The sequence below is a fragment of the Cornus florida genome, unplaced genomic scaffold (assembly GCF_030987335.1).
Source record: "Cornus florida cultivar Cherokee Brave unplaced genomic scaffold, ASM3098733v1 CherokeeBrave_3.0.0_Hap2_Chr10, whole genome shotgun sequence".
In the NCBI taxonomy this organism is placed as follows: Eukaryota; Viridiplantae; Streptophyta; class Magnoliopsida; order Cornales; family Cornaceae; genus Cornus; species Cornus florida.
The window spans coordinates 93,186,283-93,200,806 of NW_026775580.1; the positions used below are offsets into that span (position 1 = coordinate 93,186,283).

General features: G+C 35.1%; 2 protein-coding genes across 3 annotated transcripts; both read right to left on the reverse strand.

The window, feature by feature from the left end:
• Positions 1–653: 653 nt before the first annotated feature.
• On the reverse strand, positions 654–2,568 carry LOC132275899 (probable caffeoyl-CoA O-methyltransferase At4g26220). 2 transcript variants are annotated; one of them, XM_059777092.1, is made up of 6 exons: positions 2,344–2,568; positions 2,042–2,132; positions 1,834–1,913; positions 1,464–1,608; positions 1,258–1,389; positions 654–1,118 (listed from the first exon to the last, which is right to left on the reverse strand). In XM_059777092.1, the coding sequence occupies exons 2-6, from the start codon at positions 2,108–2,110 to the stop codon at positions 828–830; spliced, it is 717 nt and encodes a 238-aa protein (XP_059633075.1). In that variant the 5' UTR covers positions 2,111–2,132; positions 2,344–2,568; the 3' UTR covers positions 654–827. The 2 variants fall into 2 exon arrangements, with proteins under 2 accessions (XP_059633075.1, XP_059633073.1); XM_059777090.1 differs by having other exon boundaries at positions 2,294–2,568.
• A 3,891-nt stretch (positions 2,569–6,459) lies between these two features.
• Positions 6,460–14,395, reverse strand: LOC132275898 (uncharacterized). Its single transcript, XM_059777089.1, has 7 exons — positions 13,888–14,395; positions 13,584–13,716; positions 12,187–12,290; positions 10,391–10,562; positions 10,127–10,267; positions 9,788–10,013; positions 6,460–9,706 (listed from the first exon to the last, which is right to left on the reverse strand). Exons 1-7 carry the CDS (start codon positions 14,211–14,213, stop codon positions 6,819–6,821), a joined length of 3,990 nt encoding a protein of 1,329 aa, XP_059633072.1. The 5' UTR covers positions 14,214–14,395; the 3' UTR covers positions 6,460–6,818.
• Between the last annotated feature and the right edge of the window lie 129 nt (positions 14,396–14,524).

Here is a 14,524-nt window from a genome sequence, read left to right on the forward strand (position 1 = left end):
ATATGATGAAAAATAACTAAGAATAGAAGTCAAGTTAATTACTAACGGGCCAGTGGCATAGCGGTACCAGGCTCCTATTTCCCAACGGGAAGTTAGGGTTCGAGCCTCGATGGAAGCAAGTGTGTGTGAGTACCAACTAGGGAAAAAAAAAAAAAAAAAAAAAAAAAAAAAAGTCAAGTTAATTAAAAATTTATCAATAATAAAGTTGTTAATGGATTCCAATTCTTTGAAACCTAGTAAAAAATTGTTGTTGAATAAAATAATATCAATGAAGTTGTTGTTAGTGGACTCCAATTCTTTAAAACCTAGTAAAAAATTGTTATTAAATAAAATAATATCAATGTAGTTATTGGATAAAATAGGAACACTAAATAAAAAGACATGAAAATAAAGGGTTACAAGAACCCTAATTTTCTAGAGTTTTTCCTTTTCTATCTAAAAAAAAAATTCTATTTCTTTTCTTTTTTCGTTGATTATAGTAATAATAATTTTGGGAAGATGTTTCAATATGATATTTGGCTAAACGGCTAGCTTGTCAATGAAAGTAACCCAAAATTGAATTACCAAAAATCAAAGCCCTAGGATAAAAAAATTTGAAGCCAGAGAGCAAAATGCCCAATCTAACAAGAGATGCCAATTCTCAAATCCCAGGATAAAACACAACCAACTCCGTTGAACTTTAATGATAAACTTGAAATTTTTACATAAGCTGCAAATTCCAATAATGTAAATCAACAAGCCTTACATTATTCAAGCCCAGTGCATACAACTATGATCACTCAATGGACATTATTCAATTCAGGCAAAAGGCAAACATGAATGGATGATCAACAGATGCGCCTGCAAATGGTGAGACCATCACTCAATGGAACAACACCTATTTCCACTCGAGGGTCTGCAGCCAAGGCTTCATTGAATTGGATTGTCTTCAGCCTCACCGCTCTCTTGGACGGCGGAGCGGCCTCCTCAGGCATAGCAACTGTTCCACCCCACAGTGTGTTGTCATAGATAATCATCCCACCAACCTTACACAGCTTTATGATCCTCTCATGATAATTCACATAGTTAGCATTGTCCGCGTCGACATATGCAAAATCAAAACTCCCTTCATTCTCTGGCTGCAATACACAACCAGATTAGTTAGGTATAGAACACAAAAGACTGTAGCCTAGTGATACTTTCTCACCTTTCAAAGTAAAAGGTCGAGGGTATATGAAAAGTGAAGCTCGGTTTTAATATAAGATGGTTAAAGCTCACATTTTCTAAGAGTTTATCAAGATATGGGAGAGCTTGGGACTCAATGTAGTTGATTTTGTGCTCAACACCAGCCTCTTTGATCATCGGCAGCCCTATTTCGTATGTTTTTCGATTTACGTCTATGGCTGTAATCTGCAAAAATGTATGTTAAACAGGGCATGATTCATAAGACTTGTATTTATATATATATACATGTATTTACTCACCTTTCCATCATCAGGAATGTTAAGAGCAGTAGTGAGAAGTGAGTAACCAGTGAAAACACCAATTTCAAGTGTCTTTTTTGCATTCATCAATTTCAAAAGCATCGCCATTAGCTGAATCGCATCGGCTGAAGTACGAAAGAAGGCCCTGAACAATATGCAAACGCAATTAAGTTATGCAATTTTCTCTATTATTATTTGAACATTAATATAAATTATCACAACCTACACATTATTTGTTTAGTAATACACAATTTAGGAATTGCAAAATTTGACCTCCACTTTCTTCTTCTTTTTTCTCCCGAACTCAATTATATGAAATATGAAGTGCAGATAATTTAATATTGCCAAGAATCGAAAGAGAACAATTTACAATGGGTGGGTTTCAGTAGCATCCCTCAGCTCCTTGAGAAGCTTTGGCTCGCGTGGGTACACACTGGTCTCCAATATATACTGCACATAATATCGGAAAATTAGATCAAATACAATTTAGGAACCTAAAATATTCAAATAACATGCATATATATAAGTTCAAAGGAAACATTCAAGATATATATATATATATATATGATGGATGGTACCTTTTCTAAGTCCTCACTCTGCAACAACAAGGCATTAGGAATAAGCATTTCCTTGGGATATTCTTCCATAGCTCTCGGGTACACAAAAAATCTGACAGTAGCAATTCCAGAAGTACTTTAGACAACGAAAACAACAACCAAACATTTTCGTAATTATTTGATTTCAATATAAATTCATTATTGGAAATAGTATGTGACAAGTGTGTGAGTGTGTGTAATATGGCACAAGAAAACAGTGTAAGATCGATGTACCTAGCTTGATCTGGTGTTGTGGATTATAGCAGTGGAGGAGCACCACTCACCTGAGTTGTTTCTTCAGAGTTGAAACCCAACTGGTAATATGTATAGACACTTGAACACTTTGCCCTGTTTAAAGTTCAATGAAGAATTGCTGATAAATTTTTTTAAATCCCATCTACCATTCAGCTCCAGTTTTCTATGTGTTACTTGGTTTAGTTCTTGATTTATATATATCTATAGTTGTCAATCAGAGGCAGGCAATGCTCTTGTCTGTTTTTGGTTGGAAGTTATTGACATTCAACACCATTGGATGCCCTTGAAGAGATGGAAAAAAGGAAATTACTAATCACAACATTAACATCAAGGACCCACCAAAATGATAAATCTTAACCTGAAATTACGAGTATAATAATCTCAATTTAATTCCCATGATGGAAATTTTGTGTAATAATACAGTTTTGTGTTATATGAATATCAGAAAGCAATATATATATATATATATATATATATATATATATATATATGTGTATATATATATATATATATTTCTCTCCATGAATTCTACAATGCTAGCTACATGTGAATCTAGTGTTGTAGAATATTGGATGTGAATGTGAATGTTTTGCAGCAAAATAGGACTTGCAAAGTTACAACTACACTAATCCAAGCACAGTGGTTAAGGGATTTCAAGAAGCTAGTCCTAGATTTGAATGTCCTGACTCCTGAGTGACTTAACAAGACACAAACAGACTTCATATGTGTGATGTGAGAGTAATTCTATATATCCGAAGTAGTGTGAAAATAAAATATTTTTCACCAAAAATATTTCCTTTTTTTAGATTATATATATATATATATATTCGGTGTTTGATAAAGATTTATTTTGAGGTTGAGGTCGAGTCTATCAGATTAGTCATGTAAAATAACTCACCAAATATTGATGAATAAATTATTTTTATTAAATTTTATTATTTTTTATTTTACCACAACCAAACAAAAATAAATAAAAAAATATTTTACATCCAAACAATACTTAATACCAAATTTGCTGATGGTTGGGCAAGCAATTCTTGCCATCATCAAAATTTCAAGAACTGTGAAAAGAATGGAGATTCCAGTAAATATACTTCATTGGTCTTTTAGCACTCAACAGCTTCAAATAGTTTATAAATCAAAGCACTAATAAGTACTAATAAAAAACTGCACCCAACAAAAAGTTAAGGAAGAAGATGCTGAACACAACCATTCCATTATGTATGTCAGCAGTACAAATAGACCATAAAATAATGATGAGGGAAAGACAAGTGTAACATGGGCCAATAATGCATCATTTATTTATTTATTTTTTTTCTTACCTTTCAAAAAAACTATATATATAAAAATACATTATTTTTTATTATTTTTTTCCATGTTGACGTTCAGGTCTCTCTCACTCAAAAATTTCATGTAAAAATATGTTGGGTTAATTTTATTTACCTTTCTTAAAGTTTGTAAATATTTATATAAATTTTTTTTGCATTTTATAATTCCACTTGACATAATTTCTCGATGTCAGTAGAAAAAAAAAATTGATTTAAAGTCAATTTTGTTCTTCTAATGCTTGAAATAATAGCAAATATTTCATGAACAAAACGATAAAATAACATAATCAAGTTAGACGGTGGTCCCTGACAAAGTAGGTAAATTAAATGGAATTATAAAATGTAAAGAGGTTAATATGAGATATTGACAAACTTCGAGAAAAATAGAATTAACCCAAATACAGTGTGGGTTGAACAGCAGATGAAAAATGGAGAGGTGATTATAATTAATGGCACGAGCAATTTAATTATTCTTTCATTAATTAAGTTGATTAGTATATCGCAGACCATCCAAAAAAGAACCTGTTCTTTTTTCTTTTTTTATTATTATTTGTGGGAGCAGGTTTGAATACACTGCACCGTTCGGACTGGTAGAAATACTTGTGTATGAGATTCCTGAATTGTCAGTTATTTCCAAATCTAAAACAATATTTAGATGGACAAATAGTAACAATAAATTTCCAAGTCATGGTATCAAAGTTTTGAATCTTAGACGTTGAATGGAAGATGAAAATGATTAATATTCTACTATTAATATTGTGCGTCCACAACTTTAAGGAGAAAGTTTAATGACTAGACTTTCATTTCATATCTTGATGATTGAGTGTTTGGATTTCGTTAAGACTATTTTCAGGTGTGTTTGGCTGCATAGAATTAGAATGTTAGAATTGATATTTGTGAAATTTGACAAAATTTTGGTTTAATTTTCTTAGTTGTTTTTTCAAATTTTATCAATTTCAATTTCAAGACACCAATTCCAAATAACCGAACACACTCTCAAAAAAAATTTCGATAATCACTTCGTGCATATAGAATAGAAGGATAGATCTAATAAACCCGACACCACCATGTTCCATATGTGTAGAGCAGAACATTCATTTATCAACAGTGTGATTTGAAACAAGCACATGACAGCCATTTAGGCCACAATAATAAAAGCAGACAAGACCAGACCATAGGAACAATTAAACAACACACAATTTGTAAGTCTAACCAACGAGCCAAACTTGAGACACTTCAATTATTTGCATCGTTTAGATTAAGTCAAAGATGTTGATTTGTTTCCTTAATCATTGACATGGTTTTATTTGAGTAGTTAAATGAAGACAAAATTGCGGTTTAAAGAAATAAGCCAATGCACATGGTTTCTTCTAAGTAGGGCCATGTTGGGTATTAAAAAAGACCAATTTGGTACAAGTTTGAGTTTTTTAAAAAAAGAAAATCTGATCAGATGGGGGAAAATATGGACATTGCAGGATAAATTTGATATCCACGTGAAATTTGATAAAATTTTCACAAATTTTGAAGACCTCATATAAATTGATAAAACTACCTCCAAAAGATTCACATGAAGAGGAATTAGATTATCTGAGTTATCTCTTCAGTTATATTGTCTTCTAACAACTTGACAATTGGCTGCCAACTTGTTATCTATATCATCAGATATCCTATAATATAGAAGAGGGAAAAAAAATTCATCTACACTTTTTTTTTAATCCACCAACAGATACATGCAGTCTCCCGACCCACATGTATCAGGATTCGGACAATTGCTAAAAAATTTGTCTGAGAATTAGGATTCGAATTCCCAACCTCCTATCTGAGATGATCATTTATACTGAACAAGCCCCAAAATGTTGGGCTTGCCATAGAAATAAAATTGGGCCTCTTTTGCTTTTTGTAGTATCAGGGGACAAATGTATGGGTCATAACTATGATTGATTGATATGAAAAACAAAATGGAACTAGGAAAAAAAAACAAAACAAAACAAAATGGAAAGCAATGCCATTTCAGTAAACTTGGAAATGATCCTCAAGAGATGACCTAAAAGGTTAAAAAAACAAACTCATTTCAAAAACAAACATGGAAATGATCCACATATCATAATGTTGGACTGATTTACTCTAGTCTGGGGTTTTAGAAAGGAGAGAGGTATTCAGTTGAACAAGTTAAGAGGCAGAAGTGCAGGACCAAAGCCGAGTGAATGGATTGGAAACTCTTGATGTGGCCACTCTACTGATACCTAACCTGACGCTGCAAAATATTTGTTTCAAGAGCATGGGAGTTGGCAAATTGGATTCCATCCTGCATATTCAACAAACGATCAAAATACTAAAGGGCAAACCCAGTGCACGAGGCTCCCGCCCTTCCCTCCCCGCATGCAGAGATACTATCTCTTTGTTTTGAACCCGTGACCTCCAGGACTCCATCCCCAAGAGCATGGGAGTTGGCAAATTGGATTCCATCCTGCATATTCAACAAAAAAATCAAAATATTAGTTAGATTACAAAAACATAATCCCCCTCACAAAGACCTAGTGCATTTGAAGCCATTTTTGCTATAAAGAAAATCTGATCATAGAGGGAAGTACATCCTAAGTACCTTCAGATCAGTACTACAGGAAAAGTGAACTGAACATGTAAACCTTCCAATTACAGCAGTGTCGATCGAGGGTCATCTCCAATATTTACACATTCAAGAGCATGTCTCGTATCATGTAGACAATATTTCCTTCACAATCCACTGCAAGCAAGTTATAAACAAAGAGTACTGCATTCATGTAAACTGGGTATAAAAAGTACAGACTACAGAGCACATATCAGGCTGAATAGAGCCATTTACATAATAGAATTCTTGAGGCCTTAACACAGCAGCTCATTACACAACTTGAATTTCCACTCCCCCAAATAAAAAATTTATTTCATTACAATACTTTATAAAAAGCAATGTAATCACGAATTCAGACTGCACAAAAGGAAAAAATATAAAAATAAAAAATAAAAGAATTATAAATAAATAAATAAAACATGCTCACGAATTTGCAGACTAAACCAAAAAAATAAAAATAAAAATTATACTGTCTTACAAAATTCTATAACCTTCGAGTTTGTCCGTTCACAGATGCAGTGTGTAAGAGAATACCACCATTGCATAGTCATGTGTGACTACCTAATCTTCATTGGCGGTTCAGCCGCATAGCCTGCAATTTGGCAGCTATTGTGTCATAGTCAGGAAGCTTAGGATGAACATGACTAGCTCTTTTTTCAGAGTTATCCCCAGGTAACGTCTCCCTGCCAGGAGTTGATGTCTTTTGACTTCCAGTGCTACCAGATGTCACTGTCTGTTGAAGATGGCTAGATGATTGTTTCATTGCTGATGACGGCAGCTTAGAATGAACACGGCTAGCTCTTTTTTCAGAATTATCCCCAGGTAACGTCTCCTTGCTGGAAGATGTCTTTGGACTTCCAGTGCTACCAGATGTCACTGTCTGTTGAAGATGGCTAGATGATTGTTTTATTGCTGATGCCTTGTCCTCACGTGATGAGGCCTTAGATTCTGTCATTAGCTCAGAGGCTGCTAGTTTCGTAGAGCTTGACTGCTCAGAACGACCCGAGTAACCTGAGATCACTGTCTGTGTCCTGGACTTAGGTGGAACTTCAGTACCATAGGTATTCCTGCGATTCCTTTCATCAGAATTTATCGATGCCTCAGATCCAATTTTAACCTTAGAATAAGAACTTGTTTCAGAATTAGAAGAAAGAGCTTTTGTCCTTCGAGAAAGTCCACTTCCTGAACGGCTTACGCTGGTAGAAGTTTGTTTGGGGAGATCCCCCTCAGAATCACCATTATCAGAATCAAAATATGTAACTTGAGTTCTTAAGCTTGATTTTGTTTTTACTTCCTTTTCTGCTTTCTGATTGTACGGTTCTCGTCGTCGTTGGAATTCCTCCTCAGAACTGTCAGAGTCTGAATCATAATGTTTAATTGAGGCTCTTGAGCCTGCTCTGTTGTTTACTTTTGGCCTCACTCCAGAACCAAAAGAACTACTGACTGAGAAGGAAGCATTTGATTGCTCAATGGTGCTTGATTTTGTTTTTACTTCCTTTTCTGCTTTCTGATTGTACGGTTCTCGTCGTTGTTGGAATTCCTCCTCGGAACTGTCAGAATCTGAATCATAATGTTTAATCGAGGCTCTTGAGCCTGATCTGTTGTTTACTTTTGGCTTCACTCCAGAACCAATAGAACTATTGACTGATAAGGAAGTATTTGATTTCTCAATGGTGCTTGATCTATTATCCTCGGCCACTTCTTTGGATGAAGATGAGACACCACCTGAAGGACTCCTATTATAAGGTGGATGTCTATAACCCTTATTCCGAAGGCCACCTGTCAATATCCCAAAGCTCAACTCCTTTCCACCTTCTGAACTAGATTGGTTTGGAAATTCGTAATCTTTCAATGTATCATGTGATTGCGATGTGTGAACATTGTCCTTAACTTCATGGAATGATGAAAGCCTTGAAGATTGCGAGGCCTGCTGCCGGTTTCCTTCATCGAATGGACTCCGGAAATTTGATTCACTGCTCACATCATTCAAATCCAATCGCGACTTCCGTTGTCTGGGAGACTCCTGACTGGCGGACAACTGTCCCACACTTAAATTTTTCTGAATATCAGCATTTATTTCTGTTCCTGGATTGTTCTTTGCCTGCACGTCCACGGAGTCCAAATAATCAGAAGAGGGATATAACAATGGCTTTCTGTCAGACCTTGAATTTCCTTTATCTGCAAATGAGGATCCTGCTAATCCATGACTCACACTCTGTGTCGGTTCCGAGTTTCTGGAGTAAACATTCTGCTTCCGAGGATTCATACTAGAGTCCAGCATCCCACCATGCCTGCCCTTGTCCAATTCATCTTCACATTCTGAATTAGGACCATCTGAATCATCAAAAATTGCAGGCGACGAGTTATATGGTTTCAAAGGATCTGCAAAAAGGTGTGACCATGAAGTTGACTTTTCCAATGATCCACTCACACTTCTTCTGGGGCTCCAAGGGTCTACATTTGGTGAGAGATGGGTAGGTGATTTTTCATCTGGTGATGGGAAATACAATTTGGACTCCTGTCTGCCATACTTGGGCCCTATATCTAACCTATAATCATCTTCATCTGAACCACCGTCATCAAAAACTACACTAGCATTATCATATGAGCTTGTTTGTGTACTGTATCTATGAATGTTCTCTTGGTCAACGCCCACAGAAGAGGCCTCATCAACATCATTCCTGAAGTTCTGGCAGTTGGAATTTAAAACTGTATTATCACATCCTAAAGTGCTTGAACAGGAATGATAGGAAATGCTGGTGGGTTGTTTTCTAAACCTTTCTTCTCCAAAATAATTTTCCTCAGATTTTAAAGCATCCTGTCGGCCAGTCACAAATTCTACATCAGAGTTACTGGACTGCTTCTTTATACTCATTTCGGAAAAGGAGACACTCTCATTTGCTTTTACAGCCTCGTCTTCAGATGAGCAATCCTGAGAATATTTGTCTACCCTTTTGAAACTGTTCACCAATGTGTCACTGTCAGTTGAAGCTTTGCTCGGCCTCATGGAAGCAGATTGGCTAGATCTCTTTCTACTACCATGACCGTCACGGTGAAATCTCTCAGAAACATTCACCAGGTCATCATATTCATTCCCATAGATTCGCTCATTCTGTAACTTAGAATTTCTATCATTAAAGGAATTATTCACTGAATCTTTAGCATGATATTCACCTGGCAACTTTGAAGCAGCATACTTTCTAGGCCCTTCATCTCTTATACCATGAGCATTCGACTTCTGTGATTCTGTGGAATGTTGCCTGGTAATCCTCTCATGGCTTGACAGTTCCGCAGCAGCTCTAGCGGCCATACTTGCTCGTTCTGCTGACTCGGCAGCTGCCTGTGCTGCAGAGGTTGCATCCTTAAATTCCATATTCCAATTCTGCCTACCCATTGGAAAAGCATTCCCATCCCTGGAAAATGATTGCCTGACTTCCATCCTCTCAGGTCCAGTTCCTGTATGTAAACCAATTATATTAGGAGTAACAGGTGGACAATTAGGAACAAAAGGGGATGAATAGTCGGTGATTCCTGTACCTGAAGGTCTCACTTCAGGGTGAGAAGTAGGCATTGTTTTATTACCATCAATATCAGTGGAAGAATAATTTTGGCTACTTGGTGAAGATCTCGAGATTTGATCAAAGGAGTTTACAGATGAATCATGCTTTTGGTCATGACTGGGTGGAGCGTGGACATTTGGACCTCGAACATTAGGAAACTCTGCATTCATCTTACCAGCCTTCTCGAAAGAATTTGGTCCATTCTGCTCAATAATTGAATCAACTCAGTTGCTTCTTAATTAAATCTCACCTATGTTCTGTCATGACGAAAAACCAATAGCAAGAAATGAACCAGCTGAAATTGATCTGAACTCACCAGCAAATCACCAGGAAGCTTTGAATCTTTCTCTCCAAATGATGTAGGATCCCATTTGATGTTATGTTCCTCTGCAATGGCACTCAAGATCTTGATCTTAGTCTGCCCATCAGGTGCCATAACAGATAACTTCTCAACCAACTGAAACAAGAAATTGTGCATAAAAACATTATGTTGCTGTACTTTTACCAAGTCTACCTGGCAAATTCCTTAATGGGCCAAGGTCACCAATCAAAGAGAAATAAGCAAGCTGTACAAACGTACCATGCGGCTTACTCCACAATCTGGACGCAGCTCAACAGCAGCAGATGTGAACTCTTTTCCATATTTTGCTGTAAAATGCTTGCGGACATCCAGAAGTTCTGGTATGTCTGCACATCTTGGAGATCCAAATATTATGCTTGCAATCGCTTCCTTCAAGTCAATGGGGCAGCTTCTGCAGAAATATCAAACGAATAAATACATCGTGACATTTTCCGGAAGTTTCAAAGAGGTTAAGTATGCCCTGTGAAACCATGATTTTATGAGAAAAAAATGTATATAAATTCTGATGTATCACTACAAAATGAACAAACCATGTAACAGAAGAACATTGATGTTGGATTAGATATGAGATAGCTGAATATTGTCGATCACAGTTTTAGACATATCCAATGACATCTCCACATTGTTAGCAAGTTAACTCGATAGCTCCAACAAGAATAACATTTTTCCTCTTACTGTTTTAAAGTTTTGAAACATTACCATCGTTACCAGGAATAAAATGAATACAAAATTTTTAAGAAAAAAATCAAAAGAAAAATCCAATTGTTACTCCGTGTGAAAATAATTTATTTCCGCAACTATTATATTATCGTCCACCCAAACTGCCCTAACAAACAACTTACAGAAAAAAAAAAAAAAAAAAAATTCTCAACCACTGCTTTTGACAATTTATGTGCTTGAAATATATTTTCTATGTTTCAAATAGAAAATACCTCATTCACAAAACTTAACGTGAAACCTCCAAAATACTTGGACTCGCTGATCTTTCCATACACATTCCATTATGAGGCACTCAATTAAACCTACACATGTATATGTACTCTGAAGTTTGAACTTAAGATACATTTTCCTTTAGCAAATAAAAATAATCCATATATCTCAGGATGCCTTTGGAGTAGAAAAGGTTGAACTTTGTTGCATAATTTACTATAGTATATATTTGAAAATTCAGCTTAGACTGAAAAAAAATATTTCCCAATCATTATCCAGTCCTCCCCACCCCACAAAAGAAAACATATACAGTACACACACCAAAGGTTAACAATCTCCCCGACTTCCGATTTCCATTACTAGTGAATGTAGTGTTCTAAAATAAAAAGTTAAGTGTTAGAATACTACGTAAAATGCATAATTTGGTAATAACTAGTATACTATGTTGGCAACTGGGGCTGTAATGTCAAAAGAAACTGTTTTCTTTCAAGTTGTTATGTTAAAAACACATGAGAGCATAAAATTTCAAGTCACCAAATGCTTCGTGGCATCAAGCTGGATTGAGAAGTTATTAAAATATTTTAGCAGTCATTGAGCTACTATTATAAATAAATACAAATCACAAACAGAATGTCCTTACCCAGCCAGGGGAAAAAATTAAAATTAAAAAAATAATAATAATAAAATAAAATATTGGGCGAGGTTCAAAATCTAGATAAAATTTTATATCAGGCACCATTCAACTCCAACAATCATATTGCTTATTCCCTTTGTTCTTCTGCCTTTGACAATATTCAGAATAATTCCCAATTTCTGCTGAATGGATTGAGAATACATGCTATAGTACAGAGCAGCAAACATAATTTTTTAATCAATAATTTCCGGGAAACAAAGTGTTTTATGAATTTTTTAAAAATCATTTCTATTTATAATGTAATTTGCAATGTTTTAGGAAGAAGCAAAGTACCAGATGATACTTGCTTTGCTACAAAGACGAAAAGATTTACCAGTTAAAATATCAACCGACACTTGAAATTGTAAACTGGAAAATGAGGGGACCATTCAAGATTATATAATTTGCATACTTTTGTGACTCGATGATTGACAAACGTGCTGCAATAAGTTCACAATATATGGCGATAAGATCATATGCTGCCATCATCTTCTCTTCCCTGACTACGTGTTCAACCTGAGATGCAAAATGAAAAAAAATATTAGAATAGGGGAAGAAGAAAAAAAAAAAAGAGGAAAATAACTTTTAGCCTGCCATCCCATAAGATATAAACAAATAAGTATCAATCAATGGCAAAAGTTCAAAAATAATACTAATAATATAAATTAAAAAGATATTGATATTGATTTACCACTAAGATTTAGACAGAGCATACATGCCCAGACATATAGCCGGATCTCATTAAGCAAATGATTCTCTATTTAGCCTCAAACAAGCAAAAGCTGAAGGCAAGGATGACTACAAAAAACATAAGGAAGCGTTTTGAGGGGTCTATTCACAATCAATGCACTTTTTGCACTAAATTCACTTCCAAATAGTATAAATAACAATTTTTTTTTTTTGTTTTGATAAGTAAATAAATAAGTAACTAAATTGATCAAACTTAAGAAGTAAAACAGAAAGGGAAAAAACAAAAAGTAGACGTCGTCAACTTTCAGCGATATTTTTAAAATTCTTCTCGACTTCTGAATGGCTACAAGCATCATGACACACGGTGGGAAGTGGCAAAACAAACCAATGGGAAAATGCAAGAGTATCATGTATGTTCCCCTCATCCAAGATAGAAGGATAAAGAGATTTTGTATTCCCTCCATTGACAATGGAATATCATTACAGTTCCATCATTTCACTACTTATTATCCATTGGCAAACACTTAAGTTAAATCCAACCTCCTAATGCAATTTTCTAATTCTCCATGATCACGCAGCATTACCTCGTATTCCAAGAAAAATGGCTTCTAATTAGCAATAGTGCTGATGGGAACCGTAACTTTTATGTTGCCGTCATACTTTTAAATCAAATATAGATTGCCAACAAAGAGTTCTCTACAGCATATAGCATAAATTTCAAAAAATAAAATAAAAATATCAGCTTTGAGATCTGGAAACTAAAAATAATGCTTACTACTATCCAAAGACTCTATGCAGCACTTAAAAATCCCAAAAGTTAATACAAAACTGTAGGTTGATGTGGATTTTCTAAGTAGTCCATCATCCTAGTTATTCAATTCTCTCAATAGCCGTCACCGCCAAACCAAACACATAAACAATTCCATGTAATAACTTCTCCACGATTAAATTCAATCTCAATCAAGAAAAACCTAATTTTACATGCATCAGCTACTTGTTTTCACAATGATCACATCTCATTTGCAACCAAAGAAAAAAGTCCATAAAAGAAATTAGAAAGTCAACACAAATATTTGAAGAACAAATTGACTAGCACAGATCTATATGTACATATCATACCCGAATTCGAGCATTCTGGTCTTGCCCAGACTCGAGCAATTTAGCCAATTCCCTCTTCAGCTGATTCACTTGTGCTTCCTTCTTGTTCTTTAGTAGCTTTATCCGAGCCGTCGCCAGCTTCAACGATGTCTTGCTGCATCAATCATCCAATTCAAATACATAAATACATACACAACTATATTCCAAAATCACAGGTTTCGTCGACAGAATCAGAAAATTCGATATAATCAACCAATACATATATGCTACTCTGTGTGTGTATATATGTGTGTGTGCATGAGTTCGTGAAACTGACTGAGATTACCATTTGGCGGGTTTAAAGCTCTTGTGAAGCATTGTGTCTTCGAATTCTACCAGAAAAAATCTGCGGCTTTGATTATAAAGAATTGATTTGCAGACCAACCGACCAAGTTGGTGGTTATTGTTGTTGTCACTTTGTGTATTGAATGATTGAATAGGGAGAGAGAGACTTCGATATGAAGTATTGAGATCAATCAGAAGAAGAAGATGAAAGGATTGATTGATATGCTTCGAGGTTGAGACGCGTTTACCCAAGACTCTTCTTCTCCGAATATAAGCATACAAAAAAGGAGGAAGAAAATTGCAAAGCTTTGGGATTAAGAAGAACATGGAAATCGACAAAGTTGACTTTTTACTTTGACCAAATTACCCCTTTGGACTGCTTCTAGATTGAAAGCTTCATGATTAATTGGCAGTCACCTTCCAAAATACGTTAGAATAATTATTAGATCCTCCAATTATACTGTATCCAAGCTCCATGATCTGATTGTTAGCGATTCTCAAGGCAAGTCCTTGAGCTCTTCGTTTTAAGTTATACTCTAAACTTAAATAATGTGTATTGTAAGATTGATACATAGTATCAAAAAAAAAAAATTATATTGTATTCAAATTCCAAAACAAAAATCTCATTGCATAATAAT